At 35.8% G+C, this 17,506-nt stretch overlaps 2 protein-coding genes across 2 annotated transcripts; both read left to right on the forward strand.

Annotated features, from left to right (window-relative positions):
- Positions 1 to 1,376: 1,376 nt before the first annotated feature.
- LOC121267117 (receptor-like protein 34) lies at positions 1,377 to 2,678 on the forward strand. The gene is made up of 5 exons (XM_041170990.1): positions 1,377 to 1,642; positions 2,150 to 2,218; positions 2,318 to 2,389; positions 2,489 to 2,560; positions 2,665 to 2,678. Exons 1-5 carry the CDS (start codon positions 1,387 to 1,389, stop codon positions 2,676 to 2,678), a joined length of 483 nt encoding a protein of 160 aa, XP_041026924.1. The 5' UTR covers positions 1,377 to 1,386.
- A 249-nt stretch (positions 2,679 to 2,927) lies between these two features.
- LOC121267506 (probable LRR receptor-like serine/threonine-protein kinase At3g47570) lies at positions 2,928 to 5,809 on the forward strand. The gene is made up of 2 exons (XM_041171392.1): positions 2,928 to 5,050; positions 5,261 to 5,809. The coding sequence occupies exons 1-2, from the start codon at positions 3,031 to 3,033 to the stop codon at positions 5,611 to 5,613; spliced, it is 2,373 nt and encodes a 790-aa protein (XP_041027326.1). The 5' UTR covers positions 2,928 to 3,030; the 3' UTR covers positions 5,614 to 5,809.
- The last annotated feature ends 11,697 nt before the right edge of the window (positions 5,810 to 17,506 follow it).

The following is a 17,506-nucleotide window of genomic DNA, read 5'->3' on the forward strand; positions in this document are numbered from 1 at the left end:
GTCCTCCTCTCACTCCCAGAAGACCCCACATTCCAAATTATTGTTCTAGTATATCTTCACTATCGGGATCATTTTGTTGTGCAGTGTATGTTCTCTCCATTCCAAAATATTTGTAAGTGTCTCTTCATATGTGAGATCCTCTTGAACTTTGAGCGGCGCGTGCTCCAATACATGCGAAGGATCATAAATGTATTTTGGTAACATAAATATGTGGAATACATCTTGTATTGGAGATGATGTTTGGAAACTGTCACTCACTAACAATGATAATGGCAGAAAATCCGAGTCCTTGAGGATCCATCGCCATCACTACACGAAGTTGATAGCTCAAGCAAGCCAACGGTCAATTGGTTCTTTGTCCAAGAGCAGTGCCACCAACATGTGGAAACATGCAGTTTTCAACTAACGATTAAGACCGAGCTAGCTCGACATTAAGGTTGCCGTGCACCATTTAAGGGGTTAGAAAATGTAGACATTCCAATGAAAAATCAACCATGACTAATTAATGGGCATCATGTCCTTTGCATTGACTAGAGGGTCAAAAAATAAAGCATGACTAATTAATGGGTATCATGTCCGATGAGTTTGATAAAATGGAAATGATCATAAAGTTAATGCCTTGTACATTACTCCTAGCTAGCTGTCACAGTTTATCATCGTCTACTTAAAGACAGCCCATGACAAACAGTGATGACCAGAACAATATTTTTTTATAATTTTATAATTTAGATATTTTAAAAAGATTCGAAAAGAATAGATAATATGTAGTTATCTTTTTAAAATTAAACATCTTTTATTATTTTTTAAAATAAAAATATTTCATTAATTAATTATTAAGTAAAAAAATTTTAAAAACTTCTCAAATTCTTAAAACTTCTCAATTTTTTTTATAATTTCATTTTTTCTAAAATATCATTCAAATACAAAATATTTTTGAGATAATAGGTTTATAGGTGAAATATAATAAATAGTCTCTAATCATCATCTAGATTTTTATCATCCTCTCATCATATCATCATTTAGTAATATTAGATAATAAGTTTACAAGTGAAATATAATAAATAATTTACAATCATCTAATATCACAATGGACGTTGCATGAATTATATACATTTCTCTTCAACTCCCGCATGCAGGCACACAATCTTAAATGAAGTAGCAATATTGGTGACACAACCAATGACCTTAGTTATATGCAATTCAAATTTGGAAAAAAGTTTTCCAGAATTGGCGGTCTTTCCACGTTAATTTTACCACACAAGTCAATGATGGCAACAATGCGCAAACCACCCCCTCCCTCCCTCCCTCTTTGGGTGCAATCTCTTTTAAACATCAGTCTCACATGTTTATCCTCAATTTGAGTGCCTAAACCGACATACACTTCACATGGCTGCCCCAACAAGTTTCCTGATCATGCTTTATTTTGTGTGTGGGTTTAGCATTGCCTTGGCAGCAACTCTCAACATTACCACGGATCAATCTGCTCTTCTTGCCTTGAAAGCTCATATTTCTTTTGATTCCCAAAATCATTTGACAAAAAACTGGTCTACTAATACTTCTGTTTGCAATTGGGTAGGTGTCATTTGTGGTTCTAGACATTACCGAGTCAGGGTCTTAAACCTTTCTTTCATGGGCCTTGTAGGTACCATTCCACCGCATATCGGAAACCTTTCATTTCTTGTGAGCCTCAGCATCCAAAACAATAGTTTTCATGGCTCAATCCCAATTGAGTTGTCTCGTCTTACTCATTTGAAATTCTTTGACTTTGGATACAATGAATTCAATGGAGCAATTCCATCACAAATGGGATTGCTAACTAAACTTAGAATATTGTATCTTAACACTAACAATTTCACAGGTACTATTCCACCATCTCTGCCTAACATATCTTCATTGCAAGTTATTAGTTTTGGACATAATCTGCTTTCAGGCACCATACCTTCCTCTATCTTCAACATATCTTCCTTGCAAGAAATTTATCTTGGAGCGAACAAGCTTTCAGGACCGATGTCCTCCATTTTCTTCAACATATCTTCACTACAAGCCATTGAACTTGGCGACAATATGCTATATGGTGGACTATCTACACATATGTTTGATCATCTTCCCAATCTACAGTATCTTTCTATTTCTAGTAATCAATTGTCAGGTGAACTCCCGAAAATAGGGAATTTAACTATGCTTACAGAGCTATACCTTGAAGACAACAATTTTGAAGGTATGTTTAGTCGGCTATCAACCTCCAATATATAGTTATCCTTTTTGTTCAAATACAAACAATAGCAAATTCTATATTTATTGACTAATAAATTTACAGGAAGACTACCCCTAGAAATAGGGAATTTAACTTTGCTTACAATGCTATACCTTGGTTACAACAACTTTGAAGGTATGTTTAGTCAGCTATCAACCTCCAATATATAGTTATCCTTTTTGTTCAAATACAAACAATAGCAAATTCTATATTTATTGACTAATAAATTTTCAGGAAGACTACCCGCAAAAATAGGAAACTTAACCATGCTTTTGGAGTTAGACCTTACCTACAACAACTTTCAAGGTATATATTCTCAGTCTTATTTGAGTCAATTACACAGATAAGACTATTGATTTAGCATACATGTTCTCTATTTAGCAGACATGTTCTCTGATTGTACTTTGAAGGCATGCTTATATAGTCTTATATAAGTAAATTACATCGACCATTATTGATTTAGTATACATGTTCTCTGATCATCTCTAATTGAACAATAAATTTCAATTTGAAGAACAAATACTTTGTTCTAAATATATTGAAACTAGAAGATTTCAACAAGTCTAGTAACAAAATCGCAAGAGGACCCAGAAACATTTATAACTATATGTGACACCTCCATGGTATAATTTGAACTGGTAGACGAGCTAGAATTCAACCTGAAATGTGCCAGCCCAGCCCCATGCATGATATTTGAGGTCATGGTTATTTTCTTACTGCTAATGAGTATTCTAGGTTCATTATATCTTCTTCATCATCTTGAATAGAAAATACAAATGACTATTCTTATTGTGACAGGTTTAATACCAAATCAAATTGGTAATCTACAAAATCTAGTGTTTTTCGGTATTGGAGCCAATGGTTTTTTTGGCACAATTCCATTTGGAATCTTCAATATCTCAACAATAAGCTGGATTGGAATGGCATTAAATAACCTATCAGGCCATCTTCCATCAAATATGGGTCTCTTCCTTCCAAATCTTCAACGACTTTTTCTTGGGTCAAATAAATTGAGCGGAAAAATTCCCAACTCTATCTCTAATGCTTCACAGCTCCTTGACATAGACTTAACTGTGAACTCATTCTCGGGCTTAATTCCAAAATCGCTTGGAAATTTAAGATTCCTCCAGTGGCTCAACTTAGAATTTAATGATTTGACGGTTGAATCTCCAGAATTGAGTATTTTCTCCTATTTGTCAAGTTGTATAAATCTCGTTGATTTAGCTTTGAGCAAAAATCACTTGAACGGCTTCCTTCCCAGGTCCATTGGAAACCTCTCTCTTTCTCTTCAAACACTTCGCCTAGATAATTGCAAACTTAAGGGTAGCATTCCAATAGAGATCGGGAATTTAAGTGGTTTGACTACGTTGACCTTATCCGGCAACAAATTGAGAGGACTTGTTCCAACCACAATAAGAAGTTTGCGCATGCTTCAAAGTTTGGGCCTTGATGGTAATAGACTAAAAGGAACCATACCACCAGAACTATGTTATCTAAGGAGCTTGTTTCAATTACTTTTAGTTGGTAATGATCTGTCTGGACACATTCCTAGATGCATAGGTAATATGACTTCGCTAAGAGCTCTCTACTTAGGCTTCAATCAATTAACTTCTGTGATTCCATTAAGCTTGTGGAGGCTTACAGATCTCTTGGAGGTTGACTTCTCATCCAATTCTTTAAGTGGCACTCTTTCATCTGAGATTGAGAAAATGAAGGTCTTGAGGATATTGAGTTTGTCAAGAAATCAACTATCAGGTGATATCCCCAAAACAATTGGTGGTCTCAAAGATTTGGCTAATCTCTCATTGGCAATAAATCGACTACAAGGCTCAATTCCTGTATCTTTTGGTGAATTGGTAAGCTTGGAGTTCTTGGATCTTTCTGATAACAATTTATCTGGAGAAATTCCCAAATCCTTAGAAGGACTTCATTACCTTAAATATCTAAATCTCTCATTCAATAAACTACAAGGAGAAATTCCCACAAGTGGACCATTTCTAAACTTCTCAGCTGCATCATTTATGTCAAACAACGCACTTTGTGGTGCAACTCGATTGAAAGTTCCCGCATGTAAAGAAGGTGATCCTCGAAAAAAAAAGACAACATGGTCCCATATGCTAAGGTATGTATTGCCAACAATTGGGTTTATAATGCTTGCACTGACCCTTGCATTTACTTGGAAAAGATGGAAAAAGAGGAATCCAAAATCTCATGCTCAAGCAGACTTGTTCCCTCTAGTTACATGGAGAAGAATTTCTCACCAACAACTTATACAAGCAACGAATGGATTCAACTCTAATAATTTACTTGGTGAAGGAAGTTTTGGGTCAGTATACCAAGGAATACTTTCAGATGGGATGAATATTGCAATCAAAATTATGAACTTGCAAGTGAAAGGGGCATTCAAAAGTTTTGATGCAGAGTGTGAGGTGCTACGAAATATTCGTCATCGAAATATTGTCAAAATCATCACCATTTGTAGCAATATTGACTTCAAAGCCCTTGTATTGGAATACATGCCTAATGGAAACCTAGCGAAATGGTTGCACTCTCAAGATCACTATCTGAATATCTTACAAAGGCTAAATATCATGATTGATATCGCATCAGCATTAGAATACCTTCATCATGGTTATTCAACAGCAATTATTCATTGTGATTTGAAGCCAAGCAATGTCTTATTAGATGAAGAAATGGTTGCACATGTTGCTGATTTTGGCATGGCCAAACTCTTAGATGATAGGGACTCTATGATGCATACCATGACTCTTGCTACTTTTGGGTACATGGCACCAGGTAAATTTCAAACCTTTTCCATTTCAAATTGCAGTTCATGCTTTGACTCATTCACAGGCAATTAAATATCTTGAGTCCAGAGTATATATATATATATATATATATATATTGAGTCTTGATCTACAAGTGCTAGTTTTTTTTTTTCATATTTGTTTGTTCACTATTATAAAATAAGAAAGTATATATGATGAGTTAGAATGTTATCCACAGAGTATGGATTAGAAGGAGTTGTTTCTACAAGAGGCGATGTGTACAGTTATGGCATTTTACTAATGGAAACTTTCACAAGAAAGAAGCCTACAGATAGCTTGTTTATTGGAGAATTGACCTTGAAGCATTGGGTGGATGAATCACTACTCTCTTCAATACTCGATATTGTTGATGCCAATTTGTTGAGAAATGAGAAAGAACATGCTGCGATGGAGGACTGCATATCTTCAGTTATGAGAATGGCTTTGGATTGTTGTGCAGAGTCACCTACACAAAGAATTGACATAAAAGATGTTTCAGCGAAACTCAATCAGGTCAAATTAAAGTTTGTACTAGATAGTAGAAGAGGCTAAGTTGAGTGTCAAGTTTGCTTACAACTCCCTCATGTTTGTGCCTCTTATGTTTGGGTTTAGGCGTTATGCTTCATTGTTTTTAGACAAAATTACAATTTACACCATAAACTATTAGTTCTTTTGCAATATTATCATGGAACTATCCAAGTTGTCATTTTATCCCCAAACGACAACTTTTTCTGTCAATTAATCTTATAAATGTATTGTGTCATCTATCTCTTGTTAATCTAGGTGCTAGAAAAACTAGATCAGAATACACAAAGAAAGCGATAATACCAAATCGCAGATCTAGTCAAGATGTTCCACAAACTTCTCCATCATAGTTGTTTGCCTAAAATCGTCATCATTGATGGTGGAATGTATCACGTGGTAAAACTACAACAACACTCACATATTCCACTGCTCAAATGTCGAGATTAGAGAGATACACACATGTGAGAGAGACTCCATTTGTACCAATCATCTAAAGGGAGGGGGGCTATATATAGCCCCTCTGTTTACACTAGGCAACCAAGTTTTAAAAATAGGTCAACCCAAAAATTCTAATTTTTCCTCTATTAGTGGAGGTCTCGCATAGCCTTAAGCCTCAGATCTTCACTATACTAATGTTTGCCACTGGGGTTAGGTCCAAATTAGTCATTTATCCTTCCATAAAGCTAGTTTAAACATAAATTAACTTCATACATACATGACCGGCCTAAGTGATGGAGATACATTAGTGCACAATAAAGCTACTTTAAACATAATTTCGGCTTTGTTATCATCAACCTGAAACGCCGGCCTCTCATTAATAAGCTTCATCAAGTTTCTTGCTAGTTTGTTGCAAACGACAAGCCAACCGGCAAATGAACCTTTCTATTACAATAATGTAAATGTTCCTAGCAATAGTTGAAGCTTGGACAATATATGCGATATTTTAAATCAAACTAGATAAAAAAGTCGTACTCATCTAAAACATAAATAAAGTCGACACTTAGGCCTAGTTTGGACACTTAGAATATTTCAAAATATCTATAAATAGTAATAAAATTATTTATGAATAGTAATAAAATGATTTTCAGTTATGATGTTTAGTTAAGTTTTGGGAAAGGAGAGAAAAAATTGAACAAAAAATTGCTTATTTGTGGACAGCTATTTCTTGCAAAAATGATTATTTTCTACTAAAATGAGTACGTTTTCATCACAAATAGTTATTCTCGTCGCAAATACTTATTTTTCTTGTAGTGATATATACATAATTAATATAGTTATTAATATTATTATTATTTTGAAATTTGAAAAAGTAGTATTTCTTTTTGTATTTTGTTTGGAAGTTTGTGAAAATTGTAATAGTTAGATAATGATTAGATGAAAGAAATAAAAATTTGAAATTGAAAAATATTTTGCATTTGAATGATGTTTGAGAGGAAATATATGAAAATATATGAGAATATATGTGTTCCCAAACTAACTCTTAGCAAAGTCTTATAATAGGGAGGGATTTTTCCCAATGCCACTCTTACACATTTATACAGTCTTTGGTAAACTAGTTTGGATCATTTTTTCTGTTACTGAGTCTTTTGATTATGAAAAATGCTTGATTTATTACAAAATCTTATAAAAAAATTTAAAAATTTATAAAATGATATAGTTTATATGATATGTTATATAATAAAATATTTTTTTTATTATAAAGTAGATATGAAATATCAAATTAAACTAGAGAAATGAATTTCTTTATAGATCCAACACTCCTAGTAATTTAGAGGTGTCAAATCGTGTTAACAGGTTGACTTTGTATCGTATCTTGGCATGTATATTATGCTATATGCGTCAACCCAAACACGACCCGTTAAGCTTATCGTGTCAAAATCTCAAATCCTAACCTAACCCATTAATATAATAAGTTGACAAGACACGACCCGTTTTGATCTGTTAGTGAATACTAATAAATAGTTTAACACAACACGACCTAACCCGTTTCAACCCATTTATGTAAATGAGTCGAACAAACCAGAAATTAACCTGTTGAACCTGTTTAAGTATAGCATAATTTTATATAAATATTAAAATCACAATATCTATAAAAAAAATATAAAACAAACTACAAGTCCAAAATTACAATTCAAACAATAAAAATATCAAAATTAAAATCCCAACAATTTTACTTTTAGGTATAATGGTATATTTGTAACTTTAACTTTCTTAACGAGTCATAACGAGTTATAACGAATCAAAATAGAATTTTTTTTATATATATATTAAAGAGTGAGTAGTCACCTGTCCAATAGTGACCCCCACCTAAGTTTATTTATTTTTATATATATTAAAGAGTGAGTAGTCACTTGTAGCGGAGGAATACCATGGTAACAATCAATGTACTCGGGCTTTACAATAATATGAAAGACTAATTAAGCCCCAAGCACCAGATACCAAAACAATTCAAACAATATAACCAAGCCTATACCTGTACCAAAACAAATTAAACATGACTATATAAAGGTTTTAACCGGACAATATAAAAAACTTATGCAACTAACACGCATACCGTCCTTCCTAAAATCTTTTACCCATGCTAATGATATCCACACTTCCTGAGATAAGCCAACCCACATGAATATGTTTTAAGTATACCTCTTAATAGATGAGGAACTTCCATCTGCCCAAACCACTCATGAGAGACCCCATTACTGCCCAGCCACACAAAAAAATTTGCAGCCTTACTCCCTTCCTAGTAGATATGCTTAATGGAAAAATTCATCTCTGCCAACATATTCATAATGTCTTCCCAAAAATCCTCTAAGTACCAAAGACTATAACTTCCTTTCTGAACCAAGTTAACAACCAAAAGTGAGTCCATTTCAATAATTATATTATTAAGCCCCAATCTTTTACAATGCTCAAGCCCTCTTCGTAGGGCTATAACTTCCGCAAAATTGACCCGTTATCAACTCGTTAAGCAGTTGTGTCTTCATGAGTCAACTTGTTTTGACTCAAATCCGTTAAGACTAAACTCAAACTCGCTCGTATCGTGTTCATATTAGGTTAATAGATCGTATCACATATTGCCACCCCTGCCTGGTATTATACCCTCCATCTTGTAATTGTGTCTCTTTCATGTAGTAGTCTCAGTAGTCTATCGCTGCTGGGTGTTAATCCTCTACTTTCTAACTTTTGTGGTCTTTTTCCTTTCAGAAGAATAGAAGATGTTTTCTCCTTTCATTGGCTGGGATTTATTACAGCTCTCTGGGCTTCAGGAATCTTGCATTGGGGTTGTGGTCATTATTTAGCCCAATCCATCCTCACCTACTTATAAACCAAATAAAAAGAATGATGAAACCGAAGAATAATTCTAGCTTCTTAATTCCAAGAAATCTATGCAAAGCAGAGGAAACTCTTATGAGTTACGTAAAAAAGAAGGAAAATGCTAAATTTACTTAAGAAAAACTTACAAAAAACTTACTTCTCCACATGTCAATTATTGATATGCTGAAAATCATGAAATTTGAAATTCAAAAGAAAACTAATAAAATGAGTCTTGTAAATAAAATTATAGTTAAAATTTTAAGTAATCCATGTAGAAGCAATTTTTGCAATGAGATTCATTTTAAAATGAACTAATTAGAGGTACCCTTTTTCTCTTTTTCTTTCTCTTTTTATGTAAAGCATGAACCTTTTGTATCTTTTTGTTTCATTTTTTTCTATTTCTTTGGATAAATTATAACAGAAATAATATTTGCAATCACGGAGTGCCCATCGTGTAATCTTTTCTTAAAAAAATGAATAAATATGAGACCTGTGTAAGAAAATAATTTTTTTAGTAGTAAACTTTTTTTTTTTCAAAATTAGAATACGGCACAATTTATAACTATATCTAGTATTATTCAAATTACAAAATCGATTCATTTATGTTCATCGTCTACACACGTGTCACAAAATGGAGACAACACCTGTGTATGATTAGTCAACAAATTTGCAGATGCATCACATGAGTGTATCCCAAACTTTATATTTACGAGCCTATAACCCGCGCAATGCGCAGACTGTTATTTATGTTGGATTTTATAGATATATATTTAGATATTCGTCTATTGCAATATCTCTGCTTCGTTCACCATCAACACACATTCTTGTTGCACTTCCTACATCATCCATTATCGTTCGTCTTCAACGTTGCACGACTATGTCATCACTTATATTCTCACTACTTTGTTTACCATCATGACAAATTCTTCCTCCACTTCCTATATAATTTATAATCCTTCGTCTTCTGCGACGTGCTAGTCTAGCATTTTCCATTTTTAATTTTATTGAAGAATAGAAATAGTCACAAACTTAAAACAATTAATTTATTTAAGTTATAAATTAAATAACTTATAACTATTTTATCAATAGTAGTGGCACAAATCATTTATAATCATTCGTCTTCTACGACATTCTAGTCTAGAATTTTCCATTTTTAGTTTTACTAACGAATAGAAATAGTCACAAACTTAAAACTATTAATCTAATCCAAAAACCAAATGTGCCAATGGTAGATCTCTTTCCCGTTAGTTTTTTCGATTTCTCATATCTTGAAAAGAATACATATACTGGATATATCTTAAAATTCAAATACATATCTAGAAAATAGTGTGTGTGTGTACAAATAGAAGATGTAACGATTAGTTTAACTTTAAATTATTCAACACATAAATCTATTTCTATTTAATATATGCATTCACTCCGCAATTGTCGTCGAAATCACTAACACCTAGATAAGATTACAGTACCCCAGACACAGATTTGGAGAGAAATTGCATATAACATCCGTGTTCTACCACACCCAGATCCCCCTTTGTAAAGGGTAACCCAAAAGAAGCCTTGGAAGACACCAATAATCCTCAATCAAATTCAAAGACTTCACATACCCATGTCAAAATGTGATGAAAATTCGTGACTTTGAGGGAGATAAAGAAAGGGGAGTTGGTAATTTGTATGTCGATGACTGAGTTTTGGGATTTAATAAGAAAAGGCGAGCTAAAGGAGGTGTATGCAATTGCTATGCTATGCACCAGTCAATCTGTTTTTCAAGCAAAGAAAAAGAAGTAGCAGAATCAGTGTTTCCGCAGTGAACCTTTCCAATCAAGTCATCGAGCTCCTTGCAGGCATACTCTCAGTCGAACATGAACCCATACTTGAGAGAGTTTGCATAGAGCTTATCGCAAAAGATGTGACAACATTAGAGCATTTGGAGTCTAGGACTGACAGATTATTCAAATTTAAGGAAACGCTCTCACTCTACCACAGAGAGAGGATAGAAGAATATATCTTCTATAAGAAAATCACGCGCCAAGTTTGGTATCTTTTGGATTTATGTGGGGAGGGTTGGATTCTCATTTCTCACTTCTCTTTAGGTTCCGAAGTAATTTGGCGGGGGTGTCATCTGAAAATTCTCTGAAATAATATCTACATGTACTAAAAAAAAAACCATTGTATTTTATGTTTGTTCATCCAAGACACTATCTTAGATCCAAGGGGTTGGTTAAAAACTATTAGCTAATGAAGATCTTTGTCCCCGAGTGGTTTTGACCTCATTCACTCTACCAACCACTTTCTTTCTGACCCACCATCACTTCCCATGGAACACACATCCTCCTTCTTTGATAGGCAAGAAGCAGCACTTGGATTGGACCTCAAATTCAATTATTTCCTCCGGTAGCGAGAGGGTCTCTCTTTTGAATAAGGAGGTTTTGCTTTCTCTCTACTGTTTTTTATCTTTCTTTATGGGTCATGGTTGTTCATGTGTTGGAGGTTTTGCTACCATAGTCATATCAAGAACTTCGTTAACATAGTAGCGAAAAATGGAAATCCAAAAATGAAGAGAGGACGATAGTATGGAATCAGAAGAGCAATCCAACGTTGGTTTTCATTTTATAGTGGAATATATTTTCTTTTGTATCGTTTGACGTTTCGCTTCCACTCTACAATTCCCATTTGTTCACTCGGTGCCTTACTAAATGGAATTGTGATTTTTACAGTACGAATGCGACATAAGATAGTTGGAATTGCAGTATTGAACCGCTTGACATTTTCCTTCCACCTTGCATGAGCCAACTGTAGCATGATGGAGGTCTTTCTTAGCTCCCCCAGTCTCAGCTGCTCATATACCGAGAACGGTAGAAAGTTCACATTACTCTCCAAATCAAGTAAAGCTCTCCCAATGTGTGACTCACCGATCATAATGGAAATGCTGGGAGAGTTGGGATTACCAAACTTTTGAGGAGTCTCGATCATTATCAATGCACAAACTTGTTCTGTTAGGAAGGCTTACTCTTTTACATTAAGCTTCATCTTCACTGTGCATAAGTCCTTCAGTAATTTTGCATATGAATGAACTTGTTGTATGGCTTCTAATAGTGGAATATTAGTCCTCACTTGTTTGAAGATTTCATGGATCTCAGTATGATATTTATTCTTTTGGCCAGCTGTCAATCTCTGAGGATAGGGAACCATAGGTTGGTACCCTCAACTTGTTTCAGCTTGGGTAATTTCAAGCTTCTTCGACTCCGATCTCACCACCTCTGCTTCCTTTTCAACTTCTTCAGGCTCCGTTACATCTTCAGGTGTAAGGGCAACTTCTTGTCTATCCATGTTCATTTTTGGTTGGGGGACTTCCTTTCCACTTCTGAAAGTAAGAATGGCCTTTGTTGTCTCAATAACATCCCCTGAGACATTATGTACATGTGGTTGTTGCCTATACACTTGAGGATTAGGTTGAGACTGTGCCAGAATCTTTCCTTTCTCCAGAGTTCTCAGTGGTGTATTCATCTTATTTATGGTGCCTCACAATTCATTTATGGCCTGAGGGTTTTGATTATTTGTGGTGGCTTGGATCTGCATGAATTGCTTAAGCGTATTGGACATCTGTGCCATACTGTCGTCTAGAGACTTCTTCGCAGATGATTGAAGCTGAGAACTCTTTGCAGTGTGCAGTGGCATGAGATTGAAATCCAGGAGGTGCTGCAAAAGGATAGCTCTGAAGAATCTGATATGGTTGCTACTGGAGGTGAGGAACAACCTGATGAAATGCCTGCTCAGAATATGGTGGAGACCGGCCTGGCTAATCATTCCTCCATGAGAAATTTGGGTGATTCCTTCACCCAGGATTATATGTATTTGAGAAAGGTTGATTTTGTGCTCCGTTGACCCAGTTAGCTAATTTTATCTGTTCAGCCCATTCTCTTGAAATATTGGCATGATTAGGCAGCGTTGGGTCTTGTGGTGTGAATTAGTGCATAAAGAGCAAGCCTTTACAGCTTTCACGACCTTTACTTTTTCCATTTCCATGACCTCCAATATTCTGGTTAATGCAACTATTCGGGCTTCAACATCAGTGTTTTCCTTTAGCTCATATCTGCCTCCACCAGCAATTGCCCTCAATGGCTGTGCGGTCGATGAAACTCGATCAGTCTGAGTGTTTCATTGTTGGGCACTTCTGGCAAGATAGTCAAAAAATGATAGTGCTTCATTAGGTTCCTTGCTAAAGAATTCTCTGTTGCACATGGTTTGGACAAATTGCTTGCATTCTGGAGTGAGACTGGTGTAAAAATAATTCTCCAACCTCCAAGATTCAAAATTGTGATGTGGGCAGATATTTATCAAATCCTTAAATCTTTCCCAGCTGTTCTGAAAAGTTTCGTTGGGTCTTTGATTGAACTGGCTAATTTTCTCTTATATCAACTCAATTCTCTTAAAAATGAAAAATTTCTATAAAAATTAATGTTGCATATCAGACTAGTTAGAAATAGAATTAGACCTCAAAGAATTAAACCAAATTTTTGCTTTGTCCTTTAGAGAGAAAGGAAATAAATGAAGTCTATTTTATTCATCAGTATTGGTCCTATTGATGAAAGTCGTGCAAGCCAGCTCAAAATCCAACAGGTGTTGGTAAGGACTCTCAGAATCCATCCCGTGGAACTGGGGTATTACAGACATCATGCCATGCTTTATAGAGAAATTAGGGGCATCATTAGGTAACATGATGCATGAAAGTGTAGAGGTGTGAGTGGGCTACAAATAATCTCTAAGAGTGCGTGGTGTAGGTGCAACCGTGGCTTGTTCGGTTTCAGAGTTGTCGCTTGTAGCAGAGACATAAAGGGTTTTATCTCTAAGCTGTGTAAACTACTTTCAGTGCATGATGCGACTCTACACAATCTATTTGAACTGTTACTCACCCAAGACATGAAACATCAGTCCAAATAGTAAAGAGAAGATTCAAGTGACAGAGTTGTAGGCGAAAATGTTTTTTTTTTTATTAGTAAGGAGGACAACGAATAAAAAAATTAAAATAAAATCACAAGTTTAGATTTATGCCAAGCAACTATTCCCCGACAACGAAGCCAAAACCTTGAATCATTAAAAAATGAGCAGTACAAAGGTTATCCCAATTGCAGGAGAGTGTAGTGTAATAATTAGAATTAAATTCCTAGATTGTCTCCTTTGGAAAGGTGCTTAAAAATCAAACTCGTGTGAAATGGTGAAAATATTTATAAAGAGAAAATAAAAAATAAAAGAGGTGATATGTACAATGAATTGAGGAGTGCAACGAAAATGAAAATTTAAATTTACTAGTCGTGAACCAGATTCATATTTGTTGGATTTGAGTGTAGCGATAAAAAGTAAGGAATTAAAATGTAAGAAAGTAAATTAAAATTGCTAAAATTAATAGACTAAAATTTAAAGGACAAAGAAAAATAAATTACATTAATTTAAATAGCAGGAATTGAAGTTGCAAGAAAATAAATGACATTAATTTAAATAACGGAATTAAAGTGCAAGAAAAATAAATGACAGTAATTTAAATAAACATAAATTAAAGGTGCAAGGAAAAATAAATGATTGAGTATAGCTTGGTGCCCACAACTTGCGTGCCAAAAAACGCTTTCCAAATTGGGGTTATATGTGCAGTTCTGATACACGTAGCCAAAGTTATGGACAAAATATTGAGTGCCCAAAACTGTCTCACTTAAGGAAAGATTTGTCACCCCAAGGTATTTCAGCGTAATTAACTTGCAGACAACTCAGCATCATCTCACACGGATCCTTTGCATCAGTTTACGTAGGAAGATAAACTGAGGGCTAATTGTTTTGGCAACAGTGGCGAGTCCGAGAGGAGTTTCTGCTTCATGCATGCAACGTGGGGCTGCGGATGGTGGAGCTCATGGAGAACTGGGTGGTTCTTGAGTTAGCGATGTCGTCACCACGTATCACTGGGCAGAAGGTGCAGAAGCTCATGGAAGGCATAGCGACTCACGAAGGAAAATGAAATACTCTGTTTTAGGGTAGAAAAAAAGAGGAGGAACTCACAGCTGGCTCATGGTTGTGCGGTTGTGTTTGCGGTGCAACGCATCGGATGTTTTCACGTGGAGGAGGAGTTCGCTGCAGGCAAGGTGGTTCAAGGCTGGTGGATAGGTGCAGTTGTGCTGTGCATGGAGCTTCAATGGGAGGAGGTGCACTGTGGTTTTTGGCCATGCTTGTGGGTTGTGCAGAGGTAGTGAACTGTTGGAACTGTTGCGGCAGTGGATGGACTGGGCAAAGGACGTGTGCATGCAATGCATCGTGGAGGTAAGGTGGTGGCGATGGCATCGTGTGAGTTGGTGCTAGGCAACTGGTGGAGGCCGTGTGGAAGAGGTTGCTTCGTGGTGATGTAGCTTTTACGTGGAGGTGCTACCAAGGCTGTAGTTGTGCAATGGTGCATGCATGGCTCACGGGTTGTGTTGGAGCAACTGCGGAGGTGCACCGTTGCTGGTGGTGCTCCGGTGTGTTAGATTAGCTGCAAGACAAACAAAAATAGAACTAAACAAACAAAAAAAATGAATAAATAAATAAAAACAAAAATAAAATAAATAAATAAAGACAAAAATAAAACTAGACAAAAACAAAATGAAAAATATTAAAGGTGTATTGCATGTGCATGTGAAGAAACATTATCAAATTAAATCACAAGTATTAAAATCAAGCATAAACTATTCTACTAATTGGTTTAAATCATAACTCAGATTTATCCCTCTTAATTATTTTTCCATCTAAAACTAATAATAAAATAATGAAATAATTAAAAATTTATTGGTTTTAAGTGAATAAAATATACAATAATGAAGTTCAATCACACAACACCTCAGAAAAACCAAAACCTTCCAACACATGGAACGAAAACTCTCAATCTACACTATCATAAACTTTAGCCATATCAATTTTAAGGATAATATTTCCATCCCTCACAGATTTGTTAATACAATGTACCATCTCCTGAGTAAGACTAATATTCTCAAATATACTATTTTCTTTAATAAAAGCACCTTGTTCCTGGGATATAATGCACGGCAAAATAGTAGCCAAACGATCTACAAGAATATTGGAGCACACTTTATAAAACACATAACATAAACTAACGGCCTAAACATATAAAAGGACGTCGGGTTTTCAACCTTTGGAATAAGTACAAGAGCAGATGCAGTAAAAAAAAACAAGGAAATTTCGCTCCTTGAAAAAAATCATGCACAAACAAACAAAATCCCTCTCCACAATAATCCAACAAGCTTGAAAAAACCTGACCCAAATCCATCTGGGCCAAGACTATTATTCACAGGGATGTAAAAAGTGCATCTTTAATAACTTGGATTGGAGGGAGCTGATATATCATATCATTACCACACTCAGAAATGGTTTTACTATCTATAGAAGATAGATCAAGTAGAGAATGAACCTGTTTATGTGCCAAGACTTGCTCAAAGTACCTACCACCCCTTCATGAACCTCTCCCGAAGATGATAACAGCATTCCATCCTAAAGTCTCATCTCATTAACCACCATAAATGACTTAGAAGCATGAGCAATGTGGCGCCCCCGACCCTCATGTAAGGAAACACAGGAATCGAGATGCCGGGATGATGACAACACGATCACGCATCCCAACGATAGTAACATGTGTGTGTACATGCGACAATGTACAAAAAACAACGCAGCGGATAAGTCAACTAAGTACCAAAATTTAAATACAATCTAAACATCAGTAAAAGGGCTTAAAAAGTAGTTATACAGTCATCCAAAATGCAATACAATACAGTAAAATAAAATAACCAAGCAAGTGATCCCAGATCACTCCTCGGGCGGAGCCGTCACCTCAGGCTCGCCCTCATCCTTCTCATCTGCATCAAAATCTGCGTTACAACCAAAATGGTACCATAGGTAAGTATAACCCAAATAACCACGTAATTAAAATGCATTAATGCAACCAACATGCATGCATATGATGAAATATGCATTTTCCTCAAAACATCATTTTCCCTGAAAATGATTATTTTCCAACACACGCCAAAATCCCATTTGGCCCAAAATATCCGTAAAACATTTTCCCAGAAAATGATTTACACAAAATCCAACACACACTATTTTCCCAGAAAATAACCAATTAATCCATTATTACCATATGCACCATGGTCTCCCCGAGGGACCATCCGCACGTCCTGTCTTCGTAGCGATGCCCAGTTCCGCGCCCAGGGCGTTCATGGCCGAGCACCCACTACGCAATAAGCGATGCCCAATTCCGCACCCAGCAAGTTCATGGCCAGACATCTTCTAGTCCCCACCAGCAGAAGGACCACGGAGTCGGCACGAGACCATATCGACCGATCCCATTGTCGCCGAGCGACAATCCAGGGACGTTACTCAGTATATTCTGCTCCCGAGTAACCAGAGGAGCTCCACCGAGATAATGCCCCATCTCGGCTTGGGGCCGTGATACACACGCACCCAAAATCCATTCTCACATGAAAACCCAGTTTTCATAAACACATGAACATGAATGCAATACACGAAAACCCAGTTTCCTTTACAAACATGATCATGCGTGCAAAATGCAATGTGCATGTAC

This window comes from Juglans microcarpa x Juglans regia, chromosome 5S, assembly GCF_004785595.1.
Source record: "Juglans microcarpa x Juglans regia isolate MS1-56 chromosome 5S, Jm3101_v1.0, whole genome shotgun sequence".
Taxonomy (NCBI): Eukaryota; Viridiplantae; Streptophyta; class Magnoliopsida; order Fagales; family Juglandaceae; genus Juglans; species Juglans microcarpa x Juglans regia.

What these genes read in the sequence shown, in the direction of transcription:
- LOC121267506 (XM_041171392.1), top strand. Translation starts at nt 3,031, where the DNA reads ATGACTATTCTTATTGTGACAGGTTTAATACCAAATCAAATTGGTAAT. An exon ending in TTTTGGGTACATGGCACCAG is followed by an intron (nt 5,051 to 5,260) that starts GTAAATTTCAAA and finishes TGTTATCCACAG; the next exon opens with AGTATGGATTAGAAGGAGTT.
- LOC121267117 (XM_041170990.1), top strand. Translation starts at nt 1,387, where the DNA reads ATGGCTGCCCCAACAAGTTTCCTGATCATGCTTTATTTTGTGTGTGGG. An exon ending in TGAAGACAACAATTTTGAAG is followed by an intron (nt 2,219 to 2,317) that starts GTATGTTTAGTC and finishes ATAAATTTACAG; the next exon opens with GAAGACTACCCCTAGAAATA. An exon ending in TGGTTACAACAACTTTGAAG is followed by an intron (nt 2,390 to 2,488) that starts GTATGTTTAGTC and finishes ATAAATTTTCAG; the next exon opens with GAAGACTACCCGCAAAAATA.